Source organism: Osmerus mordax, chromosome 5 (genome assembly GCF_038355195.1).
Source record: "Osmerus mordax isolate fOsmMor3 chromosome 5, fOsmMor3.pri, whole genome shotgun sequence".
Classification (NCBI taxonomy): Eukaryota; Metazoa; Chordata; class Actinopteri; order Osmeriformes; family Osmeridae; genus Osmerus; species Osmerus mordax.
The window spans coordinates 12,592,716-12,606,939 of record NC_090054.1 but is presented as its reverse complement, the minus strand read 5'-3'; the positions used below and the strand labels follow the sequence as shown (position 1 = coordinate 12,606,939).

General features: G+C 41.6%; 1 protein-coding gene across 1 annotated transcript in view; it reads right to left on the bottom strand.

The window, feature by feature from the left end:
• Window positions 1-14,224, bottom strand: part of col13a1 (collagen, type XIII, alpha 1) — a gene marked incomplete in the record, with an annotated part of 82,478 nt that overhangs the window by 25,838 nt on the left and 42,416 nt on the right. The window contains 8 exon segments of the mRNA XM_067236013.1: window positions 735-797; window positions 3,299-3,325; window positions 3,454-3,480; window positions 3,595-3,621; window positions 5,369-5,395; window positions 5,663-5,689; window positions 6,278-6,313; window positions 8,290-8,340. Coding sequence (XP_067092114.1) covers window positions 735-797; window positions 3,299-3,325; window positions 3,454-3,480; window positions 3,595-3,621; window positions 5,369-5,395; window positions 5,663-5,689; window positions 6,278-6,313; window positions 8,290-8,340 — 285 coding nt within the window.

The window sequence follows — 14,224 nt, the reverse complement described above, 5'->3', positions numbered from 1 at the left end:
AGACCGGACACCTGGCGGAAAAACAAGATGGAAGGGTGGATGCCAACAGGAGTCCACCTGTGCCAGCTGGGCTCTCTGGCTAACAGGGTGTAGGGTGGGCACCAAGCACATGGCAAGGACACTGAGGCTCTTTGATTGAGCCAGTGTGAAGGTTCATAGAGATGGACTGCAGAACGCTTAGTTCCCGCCAAAATAAAGGCATATTTTTGTGTACTATGGTGGGGATTGTTTTGGAGATGTTGGTTTTGTTGATGTGCCCTTTTTAGAATTATTTTAGCCTTAAAATGTTGTCTTTCTCAAGGAAAGGCAGCTTTGGATGTGATAAGACAAAATTCCAAGTAGGATAAAATAATATTTGATTCACCTGAATTGAATTTAAGGCAATTTTTCAAGTGTAGATGTATTTTTTTTCCCAACCATTTATTGTCACATATCTTATAGTACTGAATATATTTATTTCATTCTTCCCTTCCTGAAAACTTTAATTACAATATTTCTCACTGTGTAGTTGGGAATAAAATTCGCACTCTTTCACCTAACCTTCTCCTTACTCTCCACACTGTCTACAGCAAGAAGTTCCTATCTGTAACTGATCGTTCAAAACACAAGCGGTGCTTTGGTGCTCTCACTAGAGGGTTACAGGGGACACAAAACAGAGGACAATATGGCGAGAGTGATCGGCGGTTGGCATCCACAGTAGGAAGTCAGGGAGGGAAGGGCAGAGAGAAATGTACCTTGAGGCGCTTTAGGATTAGAGGGCTTATTTGGGGCATGTTGCGCACGGTGATGGGCAACATCTGCTGAGGGGGGGGGGGTCAGTCACAAAGCACAGGTGGCCCAGCGGCGCCAGAAAGAAGTCACGGGGAAACAAGTAGCCCAGGAGTTCAGGGAGAAAGGAAAACAGCGAAGGACCAGGAGAGAGGAGCGAGAAAGAGTGGAGGGGAATTGGGGAAGGGGAGGGAGGGAAAAGGGAGAAAAAAACATGAGAGTGAACAGCAAGAAAATGGCACGGCAAGACGAGGAGAGAAAGGCGGAGGAGGAAGAGAAAACAAAGGAGAGGTAACAGGTAACTGCATACCAGGGACCAGGAGTAGGTAACTGAGGGGATTACACACTGCTCATTCAAAGTTTTATTGGGTGCCAATACCATGACATGACATTGTTTGTTATTGATTACAACAATATCCTTTTCGGGCATTCACAGCACAGCTACAGGGAGCCCTTTGAGTGTTGGATCAGACTACTCTAATGGTATTGGCATCAGTTCCCCATACTGATTGTACTCCTGGCCCTACAGTATATTGCAGCTGAGAAGAGATCAGGTAAGATACAGTCTTGCCACAAAGAGAGTAGCTACAGATACATATATCCAGACTTACTGTGGCCAATCCGCCAACACAGGGCTGTACAATACGCCGCTTCTGTTGAGATCACCAGCATTGTCAGGTGCAGTTTGAAAGAGTTTAGGGTCAAATGTACATTTCCACTGCTTCTGTTCATGGAAATGCATTTACTGTACTGTGCAGAGTTGGCCCGTACAACTTGTCTACAATATATAATACCTTGTATATTTTTGGTTCGAATGAGGAGAAATATATGCTTTATATAAGACATAAGCGGGGGTGTCAGAGATGCACAGTAGGCGAGTGTGTCATTATGGTATACCATGATAATCCCTCCACCACATCCTCCAACATGTCATAAGATGCACCATGGGAATTCACTTTTGACCTCTAAAGCAACCGAAATAACCATAACTGTATTGGTTTCTTTTTGATGCTTTGGCAAAATATATAACAGATCTTATTGAATCTGTTGGTGAAAACAATCTCCCATTATCTGTCCATCTTATGACCACACCAAAGCCCTGTTCAGGGCCAGGCCAGACTCCAACAGTATTCCTCTATGACCTGTTGACCTTTGTGGTGGGAGGCTAAGTGGTGGGAAGGCGGCTGAGCACTGGAGCACTTGCTCTCTTTGCGGCACGACTAGGAAGTGTCATTACAGGGGAAGAGGGTAAGGGTGTTTGGGGGATCAACCCACAAACCTTCAACATCAGAGCCTGATTGGAGCGTAAGGCAGCAAGGGTTTTCAATGGCACATCCTGTACAAAAAGGCCCTACACACCAGGATTGGGGGGGGGGGGGGTCAATTGGAATTCTGTTCAAATTGTAGTGTATGAGTGTCGAAGGTAATACATTTGCTGTGAACAACATTTGTTTTCTTCCAATGGATTTCATCTAAATGGAATCCAAATTTGAACTGAATTCCCATCACCTCCAATTGTGCTATTCACAAAGTCACACACCAGTGTAACTGTCTACTCCTGCAGAACAATCTCTCCAAGCTCCAATGCTACTCCAATCTGTCAAAAACAATTCTGTTCCCCTTTTCGTAACAATCCCCTTGGCAATATGGAGATGGAGCCACCCGCTGGCAAAGACCTCCCATGCAGTTTGCCGTTGGGACTTGGAGGCATGTAGGAAAACAATCCTGCTCACGAGAGGTATGTCAGGGGCTGCAGTGCAGGTTGAAGACTTTAAACAAACCCCCCAAATGCTTTTGACCCTCTCCCTATGAACTCTACATTCTGAACAGCCCTTGTTTATCTATGTAGACAAAACATTTGATGGTCACATTATCAAAAGGGCTGAAAATACCTTTTCAACATGGGCTGAGCTGTTCTTTCATTCTGAACCAATCTTTCACTTGGGTAGCAAAGGTTTATGAAAACGTGCACAACGGTAGGTTGAATTACATATTGGCTGAAAAATGATTTAGCTATTGCAAAAATCCACCAGTACATGACAGACTCTTATTCTTGACCCTTCCATACATAGAGCCTTATTCATGTCTCACTGTACTATGCACTGCGGCAGGCAGCCAATAATTGCCTTGTTTTCTCTCAAACAGCCAATCCCTGGAGACATGGGTTGATTTGCATCTTGGGCAGCTGCATCCATGTGTTGCATGAGCTAGCCATCACAGACTCATTCGTCTAGCTACCAATAATTTTTCCTTTTCTTCCTAGCTAAACATACAGTATATCATTTTCACAGATTAGCAATTACATTGCTGGTGTCTATACCTGCAAAAAATATAATGTTATTTGTCGCAACAGGAGATAAAAGCACAATATTGGCATAGCAGATTAATTTTAGCGCCATACACCAGTACATTTAAGCTACACAATCCTTACAGGTGATACAAACGAGTGACATGGAGTCACTTTAGATAATTATGAATTAATCATTTTTGCATCATCAACAATGGGGATAAATCGCATTGAAAGACGTACCCGGTGTGTGTAGTCTCCACATACACCCTGAAGAACAAGGAAACAATGAACTGGATCAGAAACCAGCACTTATCTTTGCTCTCAGTTGTACCTAACAGGTATTATAAAGTAGCTTTTCAAGAGTTAAACTGATCTTTAGGGAAAAACAACCTCACCTTCTCGCCTTTGGGACCAGGTTCACCCTGGCAGGTAAAAAAAAAGAGGGGAAATAGATTTACTATACATTCAGTAAGAGAGTATGATTGATACAAATACAATTCACAGGGTCACCCTATAATAATGTATACAAAACTTACTGGGACTCCTTTTGGACCACGCTGACCCTAAAAAGTAAGAAACATTAACAAATTAATTGTAAACAGATACCGTGCAGTAAAACACTTCCATAGAGTCATATCTTTCTACAAGAACATTTGTTAAACAAAAGAGATTAAATTGCTGATTGAGCTATCGGTTTCTGGCTAAATTTAGAAAGCAGGCCACCCACAAAACTCTAACATCAGTCTCCTGTTATAACCATGGCTCTATTTGACAACCTATCATGTCCTGGGGGGAGCTGTCAAGGCACATGTCAGTATCTACCAACTGCATCATTAATGCGCTCAGGAAAAGTGCACAGCTGGACACATCCACCACTCCCCATGCCTGCGGCCTTGGAGCGTACAGTAGGAGTTCCATCCAGAGTTTGTACAGGACATTTCATGACATGTCACAGACTATATGTTAAACCCTTTAAAACACACCTTGACATTTGTTACAAGAGAAAAGGTGGAGACTAAGTCATTGTATGACCATTACTCAAACGTTCACATTATTTTGACATTCCAACTCCATTTGGCCTTGGAGTCGTTTGTGTTGACCTCCCTGCAAGCTTCTGTGAAGAGGAATCACTCTGAAAACGCTCAGCGTGAGTCCCATTAGACAGGAGCAACACTTTTTTGATAACTGTCATAAAAGCCTCTATATTCACTACTAACCCACGAGACAAAGAAACCTCAACAAGGGGCCAAGAATAGCAGAGGCTTTGAAGGTTATCAATAAAACAATTATTCCAACTCCCAGGGTAGATATTTCTAGAGAGTTCTCCAGTGGTCAGAGAATAAGAAGCAGAAGGATATATTTTAATAGTTATTGTGTCCCATCCAGAAGGCTCTCAGGGATCTTGTAGAATTTATGTGGGGCTATAAAGGTGTCAGAGTGATAGAGGAAATCTAACAATTTTCCTTGGCACCTTGGTAGAGGAATGTGTACATCTTGCCAGCCAAGATACAGTAAGTCATTTCGATTATTAGTTGATGAGGGGATGACCATTAAGCTGCTTGGAGCTCTTAGTTCCAGTAATTATATTTCTTTATTTACAAATTTGTTTAGACAAAGGTGTATTTCAAAATATTCTTCAACAATAACAAATATATTAGACTTATCTGCAAACAAATTGTAATATCCTTCAAAATATAATAGTTTCAGTAAGAAGAATGGTGAAGACTTTGAGTAGATGGATTTGAGTGTTTGTATTTGTCTAAGCTCGATCAGGGTATACAAGATTCATTTGTGTTTACCTTGAACATGTTGTACCCATCAACCCTGATTGAACAGCAGAATGTGCATAACAGCTCCCATCTGACAAACTCTATCTACTAAATATGGCCAGACATTCTCCCTGTCACTAAAACAGGCGGCCCACTGCTATCCCATTACCTTTCACATAAATCAGAACACAACACTGTTTTCCCAATGAATTCAGAGGGCTGCACTCAGAGCACAAGGCAAACAGTCTATTAATGTGCTACTTTGACAACGAACGGTGTTCAAAGTTTTACTGACTTTTGCACGTTTTTGTTAATTGCATTAGAAATGCATCCAAGTCGCATTTCAGAGAGTGAGAGTAGTATCCTGGTATTTTGGAGTTTGGATTTTATTAAAGTGTCTTTCGAAAAACCAAAAAAATGAGAGTGAATTTCCTCATATTTTCAGACAGAAATTGTTCGGTTTATTGCTATGCTAGCAACTGTAATTGGAAACTGAACAAAGAGGTGTTATTTTGAAAGGCAGCAACAGTGGAATGCTTACCATGTCACCTTTTAATCCATTCTGGCCCTGTGCAAGAATTAAAAAGTAGTTTAACACGTAGTTTTTCAACAATAGCCTCTTTTTTTCCCTTGTACAAACCTTCAGAAATATCAATAACATGATTATCTCCACCCTGTAATAACACTAATGATGCTAATAGACATTTTATTACAATAATGACCATAATCATTATTAACGTAATTATCATAATCATCATAAGGTGTTGGGTTTGGAGCACTAAAAGCATAAAATTACTCAATTATTTAACATTTGTCACGAATGGTGAAAACTCACAGCCTTGCCGTCCAACCCAATTGGACCCTATGATGAAAAGAGAGGGGGAGACAAGGTTAATAATGTTCAATACCTGCATAACTGCTAATAATTTGCAAAGATGAGAGTCCGTTTGAATGCATTTTTAGGTCAAGCACTGGTGGTTAGGTTGAGTGCGAGTGAAAAATGTTGAGAGTATGCAGAGTATTATGTATTTCTTGAAACTGTAAGATGAGTCTATGTAGTCATGGGGAACTACAGAGAGAACTGTCAGGAACACCCCAAGCATGAGTCTGTTAAAGGATGGGTGGGTCAGAAACCAACAGTGCACTGCTATACTACGTATTACTGCTAGAAAGGACCTGAAGGCCCATTTTCCCTTTCAACATATGTATATACACATTTTATAAACAACTTTTAAACACAATTTGATATACTGCAGGGCTCAGAGTGGCAGCAATAAAGTAGTATTTTTGTATTAAAAAAATGAAGGGATTTAACCACTTGAAGGTATTTTCCTTATACGTTTCTTCTCTCCGACCTAAGACCTACGACTCCACAAAAATGTACAATTGTGTCTTAAGTGTGACTTGTGTTTTCATAACTGGATAAGTAGACCAGTGGCCTCAGACTTACCGGGAAGCCTGGAAATCCTCTGGTTCCTGGCTGCCCCTGAAGACAGACAGAAAACAGAAACACAGTCAGGGCATGTATTTTCTACTGGAAGATTGACATGTAGATTTGGTGAAAGAGGGTCAGTGTGAGAGGGTGCGTTCCCCTCACAGTAATACATTTGGGCAAAGCGAGAGCCGTAATTGACCCTGACAGAGGGAGTGATCCTGCAGACTACGGGGAGAGACGTCTGCGTGGGTTGCGGAGCGGAGGAAACCGTCTCCCCAAACACGAGGAAATAAGACAGTGAAACACAACACTGAAAACAATTCAGACCAAAAAAACAAAAAATGATGCTGCTTTCAAATCTAATAAAAGATAGACGGGGGGAGATGGAAAAAGCAAACATGCTGAATGAGTATATGTCAATAATAATTAGTGAGCACATTTGGTAAAAAAACGGTATGCTTAGGATCTAAGGATATGCTATCCCACCTGAGGGACTAGTAGAAGCCATTCAATATCCCAGGGAAACGAAAAAGGGGGGCCGTAAAGACAAACGGAGAGAAAATGACAAGGGAGAGGTGAACGTGGCTAATGAACCAGTTTGTGTGTCTGGGACCCAAAATGGTTATTGGGGGATTTGCATATGTTTCTTTCCCATGGAAACCTAGGAGAACACATCTATTTAGGGTAATGGTCTAGACCAGAACAGGACATGGCTTATTACAAGTATTTTATGTGAACTTAGGAGACATAACGGAACGCTGAGAATACAGTGTAATAAAATGAATTGTAGTTACAACATGGATCTTTTTGTCTCAAGTTTATAGGCTTCAAGGGTTCTGAGTGGATTTATGGTTTTCTCTACAGTGTATTTTTGAGGCCTACAAATAGACGCACAGTACGTTTATATTCCAATTTGAAACAGAAATTGAAAGTTATATGTTTTTACTCACAGTCCATGTGATCAGGCTCCAGTAGAACCTAACCCTAACCCTAGCCTATACTCATCTGTCTCAGTCAGTCTGTTAAATGACAGCTTGTCAAGAAGAGAACAGGCCACCTGGCTAGCCTAAGCTGTCATTTCCTCTCTCTCTTTTCTCTCCTCCTCGCCACTAAATCAACTCCCTCATTCTCAACAAGGTCAAGGCAAAAGACTCTTATGTCGACCTACCTGCTGTGGAAAATCACCTTCTAAATACCCCTGCTTGACTGGCTTTCTATGTTCACAGCCAATCTCCAACTGGGCCTAGCTTCCTCTGCTTGCCTGCTATTCATTAGAAATACCTTATTACCGGCAAGGGGGTGTGGGCCTACAAGTAAGTATTGTAATTGGTAATTTGAAAAACAGATGTCTGCTCTTCCAAGGTAGTCGATTGGCTAACGTCTTCGACTGTAACGTGTGTAAGGTTTTACAAGCAATGTCAGACAAAATCAGTTCAGCTTTCCAAAGTGTAATTCGAAACAGCAAAATAGAGTTGGATTTTTTTGCCAAGTGGAAGCAAAAATCTTCATAACTTCAGTGACTAGATATTCAGTCGAATTTGGATAGATGATTGGTTCTTTAACACAACAAGGCCACTGATTTCTATAGTTTCTTGATTATTCCTAATCTCTGAGGTGGGAAGAAAATGTGACAATTTTTCTCTTTCAGATTAGACAGGTGTGTTAGATGACTCAACCCCAGGCCTCAAATGCAGTCCCAAAGTATTACAAGCTACCTAACTTTTAGCTCATCAAATCACCAGTCAATGTACAGAAGTACACCACAACTCATTATTCTTTGCTAAATGCTGAATGAGTTTGGAAAGAACAAGAATTCAAGATTGTAGCATTGCACATGAAAGACATTAGTCCAAGTTATACATGTCTTACCGCCAAGCACATAATCTGTACTGTACTGAGCTTGGACTTCCAGTCTCTTGGACAAAGAAACTACTAAGAACTGACCACAGATAAATCCGGGTGACATTGAAAGCAGTAGTTTGAGATACAAAAGTTTATTAGGTGTAAGGAGAAGTGAAGACACTTACAGGAGGTCCACGCGGCCCAATGATAGACAGACCTGGCTCCCCTGGTGCTCCCTAAGGACAGATGAAGACAGTGAGGAGACAAGACACAAACACAGGGAGAAAGAAAAAACAGAAACACTCTCATGATCCCAAACACTTGTTTTCCATAGTCCAAAACACTTGTTTTCCATAGTGTTACATAGTACTAGTGTGCTTTGTAGTAAATACACTGGATGTTCAATTCAAAAGCGGGGGAATTATTCATAGTACTGTACATCCTTTTTGGGCATCTTTAGGAAAAACTACACATCTCAAATAATACCTATTCCCACAGCCAATTATTGTACTTATTGTAAACACGCAAGTGCAATACTTATTGTAAACATGTAAGCGAGACATTTTTATAATTTTTATCAATTTTTTCGGCAATGTGAAAAGGATCTCCTTTCAAGCCCATACTTTAAAACTCGACAACATGGCTCGGAAGGTCAGCAATACTGCTGTACAAACAGAAGCAACCCTCCAGGCTCCTTCTCTGGCACAAAATGGGTGATTTGCACTGTGTCAGCCATGGTCCGCATAGTCCCATCAACCCTCCCCATGCAATCCCACAAACCACTGGGGCCATACGGGGGCAGCTCGGGTTTCCAGCACTTTCCCTAATTAGCTCACCACTCTCCCACCTCTAGAAACCCTATCACAAGGACATCTTTGATGGCCCAGTCATCCATCTAAAAACACAGGTGATTTGAATGTTTCTGTACAAAGACCTACTTTGGGAGGGGAAGTATTTGTTTTCACACATGAGGTAGGTGTATCTTTTACCTTACAGTGGCTTCTGGGAAAGACGGATTGATGGTGGCTATGCTTTTCAGTGGCTATAAAGCTATGTTGAGGTGAAAAAAGGGCTTCACATCTGATCCAGCATTGTACAGTCTCTCAGTTGTGTATGGTGAAGATACTTGTCAATGGAGTTTGTATTACCACACTGCTAGAAAGGGTCAACCTCACAAACCCGGACCATATCATAACTAAAACCAGAATCCACCCAAAATAAATGCAGTATATCTCTGTAGATATAAAAACCTGGAGTTCTGAAACATGAAGTACAGAGACACAGACCTCGCAGAGCAATGTACAGGAAAAGCAGTTATTCAGCACTTTTTTGTTTCTGACTCTCCATCTTTGTTCTGGATGTGTTTCACATTTAATGAAGATCTACAGCCAAGACTTTGCAGTCCAAGTTTGCTGTGTTTCTTCATTCTCTCTCTTGGTGTCTAAGAGACTAACCACACATTGAGGAAAATACCAGCTGCGATATTACAGGAAGCTCCTGAAACAATCTCTGTTGAGAAATACGAGGAAAGCCTTTGTTTGGTTTTGGAAGGAGATCTGTCAAGAGCTCCCAAAAGCCATCAGTGCATAGTCTGGTTCTCCATTTACTGTCTTGGTGGTCAAATTGCTGTTTCTACCTATAACTCCAACTGCAAAACAGAACTCTGTTGGCAGGCCGACTATAGTCAAACCTATAATGGTTCTTCTGATAGCTAACTAGAGTGTATGACATTGAATAATGCTACACGTTTCACCCCTTGGCGCACATTTGAATCTATAGATCACAAATCACCTCAGGTTTGATGAAAGCAAATCCGCAAAGCTGCTGTTTCTGGCTTTGATTGGAGCAAAGAAGAGTGTGATCAGTGTGATTACTTTAGCAACTGTGGCAGTTTAGTCGATTGAGGCTGTAGGCTGGAAGTTCTAGCGGTCATGTTACTTCAGGTCAGGAGAGGGTACTCCATATCCTGACCCCTCATCAGTCTGACAGCAGAGAAGAGATGAAATAAGATGTCTGATGGCTGAGAAAGTTTGTGATCGTTACTTATGACCACCAATGCAGTTTGGTCATTGTTATAGTAGAGATTATTTCACAAAACCAAGGTGGAATGTACATTTGGACTCTACCCTGGCCTCCATAAATGTCTATCAGCTTTCTATGGGGAGCCTTAAATTAGAACTTTGAGATTCTTATGTGACAATTCTGGACTATTCAGTTACATTGGTCAAAAAACACAAGTAATCCAATCAGGGTGGGAAATGGTTTTTAGAATGCGACCCTCACAGCCTAGATCCAGACTCGTTGACATAAATCAAATGTTACCTGTATGACACAGTAGACAGGGCTGCACTTCTGATCACCATCAACACCACCACCCACAGCGTCTCAAAGCACCCTCTCAAATGTAATTGATTCACAAATACAGCTCTACGTTTGACAAAAGCCAGATCAAGAGGGATGTCATTTGAGATTTACCCTAAAACCATTGTCACAAATCACACCCTAATACCCAACACAGTGTGCTCTTTTTGACCAGAGCTGGGTCAAATCAAGTACACTACATAGAACATAGGGTGCGATTTGAAAGTCAACCAAGTTTCCTTTTCCTTTAGGTACATACACGAATGACCTAACGGAGACAGACATGTCTACACTTACCTTTTCCCCTGCGTGTCCTTTTAACCCCTGGGGTCAGTCACAGCAGACACAGTCGCATGCAAAGAGTTGTGAAGGGAGGAGAGACACAAGAGAGAGAGAGGAGAACCGGGGTTAGAGAGGCACAGAGAGGAGGACATGGGGCATGCAGCAGCCTCAAGGGTGGTCAATGGGATGAGGGAGTGTGGTCTGCATGTGGAGCATTAGAGAGGGGGCGGTCTATGGAGGGGGGGGGGGGGGTCGTGTGGAGTCCAGACAGACTTTTCTCACAGCAGCAACTGAGTGGACTGAGAGAGGGATAAAGTCTGAGGACCACATACTTACTTAAAACTCTTCTACGCTGTGTGAAATATTGAGTGCTCTGTGTGGGTTTCACAGTGGGAGCCACACTGCGAAAAGCCCACAGTTGGAAAGGGAGTATCTTTAAAGCCAAATATTTCAAGCCCACATTATGTGCGGCTGAACAGGAGTCAGATTTTCAGGAAAAATCTTCACTGCACTCGACTAAACTGAGGGGAAAATGTTATCCATATGCTGCGCGGGGGTAAAAATGCCCTGAAAAATGGCCATACACAAATCTAAATAAATGAGAAGGCAAAGGTCTGCATCGCAACATGTGGGAGAGGCCTTAAGTTGATAGTGAAAACTGTTTTTCTCATCTCCTCCAATGACAAATGTGTTTTGTATCTTGGCAACACTGGTAAACAGGGTTTCCAAGTTTTCTTTCCAAATTTCTTTTCATACATGTTTGTATGTTTTATACAGCTACTATAGTATGACAGTTCTATAAATATGATCTAATGTCAGTTATGGTATTTGACTTGATTTACAGTCAAACACTTAAGCCTATGCATTTTATGTAACGTCAGAACCCCCCCCCCAAAAATGCAAAGTTAATGTTGGTGTAAAAAGCCTTGTTTGTATTTTGAATCATCAGCAGCATTGTGCAATATCAAGTTATTGTTGAACTACGTCATTATGGACTACCTAAACAATTCCTTATATCAGGTACCCATCACCCCTTTAACTCATTTTAGATCAATGATGGGACTGCCATACAAAATAATTTGAATGTAATTATATTGTCTACAGAATGTACACACAATTCACTACAGAACCTTTAAATCATGTTAACACTTGACCTTCACTGCCCAGTCACTACTGATTTTCTAAAATCTTTGAACGCATGCTGCTAACATCCCCACAACTAATCTTCATTTGGTCAGCGGCCCTGTGCCTGTTCCTACATTCTACAGTATGAGGTTGCATGTTATACACATTCCCAATTCACTCACCATTCGTCCAGGAATTCCCATAGTTCCTTTGTCACCCTGATGAGCAACGCAAAGTCAAAAGGAAAGCAGTCAACAATAAGGATGAACGTAAAAAAGAATATATATATCATTATATATATATTCATATATATATATATATTATTAAATACATAGATTAACTTTACCATCCTACAATGAGCCAATTCATTCGATCGTGCCATCCACATGTACTTTTCCAAAATTGGTTTTAGATATAGTATCTATATTAGAACAATGCACAGGGGGCACATATGCTCTTGAAGCTTGTAAAGTTAATCCACTTTTAAAGTTTAATCCAAACATTCGTGTCCAAACTCATCTTAATTATGACAGGTTGAGTTAAGCTGTTTTCATGCCAAATACTTCTTCGCTCAAGGCCCAAGCCAGCTACAGTGACTATAGTGGATTACTTGGCACATTCTCAAAGCGCAACATTATTACAGTACGCAGTCTTCAACTTAGCACAGTATAATGTGAATTAACTAGCAACAAGTTTGCAAACACAACACTCCTTATGGAAAAAGTCATTCATTTTTCACACTACATAATAAAATGTAGGGCCGATATTTTACTGATCATTCATGTTTAAACACAAGTGGGTCGGAGGCCGTGATAATATGTCTAGTTTGGGAAAAATCTGGTTTTCGAGCACCAACTCGTTGAACGTAAACAGTGAATGTCACATTCCATTACAACCTTCCACTTTCTCCTGTCCCTGTTCATCTGTCCAGTGTATTGCCTTCTTTCACACTATTCCAAATGACCGTAAACTCCCGCCGTGATAAAATGACTTATTAAGGGAAGGTGTTCGTTCCTAAAGCCCCTCAATGTGCACTGGTTGCCCTGCATCTCTTATTGCAGCCCCCAGGGCAGTGAATCCGCTGGCGATGACAGTTTTTTGATGACTCACTCGTGTCCTCGCGTCATGGAAACAAGGGGGTGATGTTGGTGGTCGGGGGATAGTGTGTGTGTGTCTGTCTGAGGGGGCCAGTTGCAGGTTTGGCCCTGCCATAAGTCATTACAACATATGTTGGAGAACTGCATCTGTATAACGGGTTCTATGGTGAAACCTTTCTCTTTGCACTGAATACAGTTTAAGAACGCATTATTGTTTTTAGCATTTCATTCAGGGAATACACCTGGCTTAAGAGTAAACAGACAACAAATATCTTAGGCCTCCAGCAGCTAGTTTTGTCTAATTGTAATTTAATGTACTGTGTGTAATGTATTCATTTAGCAGACTAATTCGAAATATAAGTCTGCATTTCCTTTCAGACATCTACAGATATTGATACTGTATGGGCCTGCAGTAGGAACTAATTCACAGCCTAATACTTCTGTTACTCATTTGCTTCAGGAGAGACAGTTGTGGCTTGAAGATCATCCAGGTCTCTAGAGACGTGCTGACTTGAGGTGATGTGTTTGAGGCCCTGTCCAAGGTGCTGATAACAAATCTGTGGCTTGTAACAATTATGTACCATTCAGAATTGTATTTCTAAGTAACATACTGCGTGTACAGCCTGACTGAAACGTTTCCCCTGGTCAGTAAATGGAGATACCACACTCTCATAGGTTCTCCACCTATCAGATGCTCCTTCCATCTCCTGACCCTTGCAGAATACTGGGCCACGTCTGTTATTTAGCAACACTACATAACAAAAGACCGAAAACAAGAAATCAGATCACTCCCTACTCTATTCCTCAGTGTTCTTCCAATGTGTTTTGTTGTTCAAGTTCTTGAAGCAAAAAAAGATAAGGGTGGTGGGGACCGTTTTCACCCCACCAAGTACAGCCTCCACTGTCGCCTCTTCCTTTAAAGCACCTGTCACTCTCAAGTCTGGTTTTCTGAGTTATTGGGCCTACGGTAGTCTCAAATTCACCAGAGCCAGACCAAGCTCCTGACCCCCCACAAATATACACACACTTTTAGCATGGGACATACACACCTCTGCATCACACAAACCCACTCCAGTCATTAGGATTTATGCCAGCTCACAGCAGTGCAAGGCTCAGGCCTCTCAGGTGTATTTCCAGGAGTAATGAGACTCAGCTGGACTGTAGACCCAGGCACAGGCCCAGCACACGCACTCTCTCGCTCTCTCTCCTGCTCTTTGTCTGTCACTCTCACTCTCTCTCTCTCCTTCTCCAGACT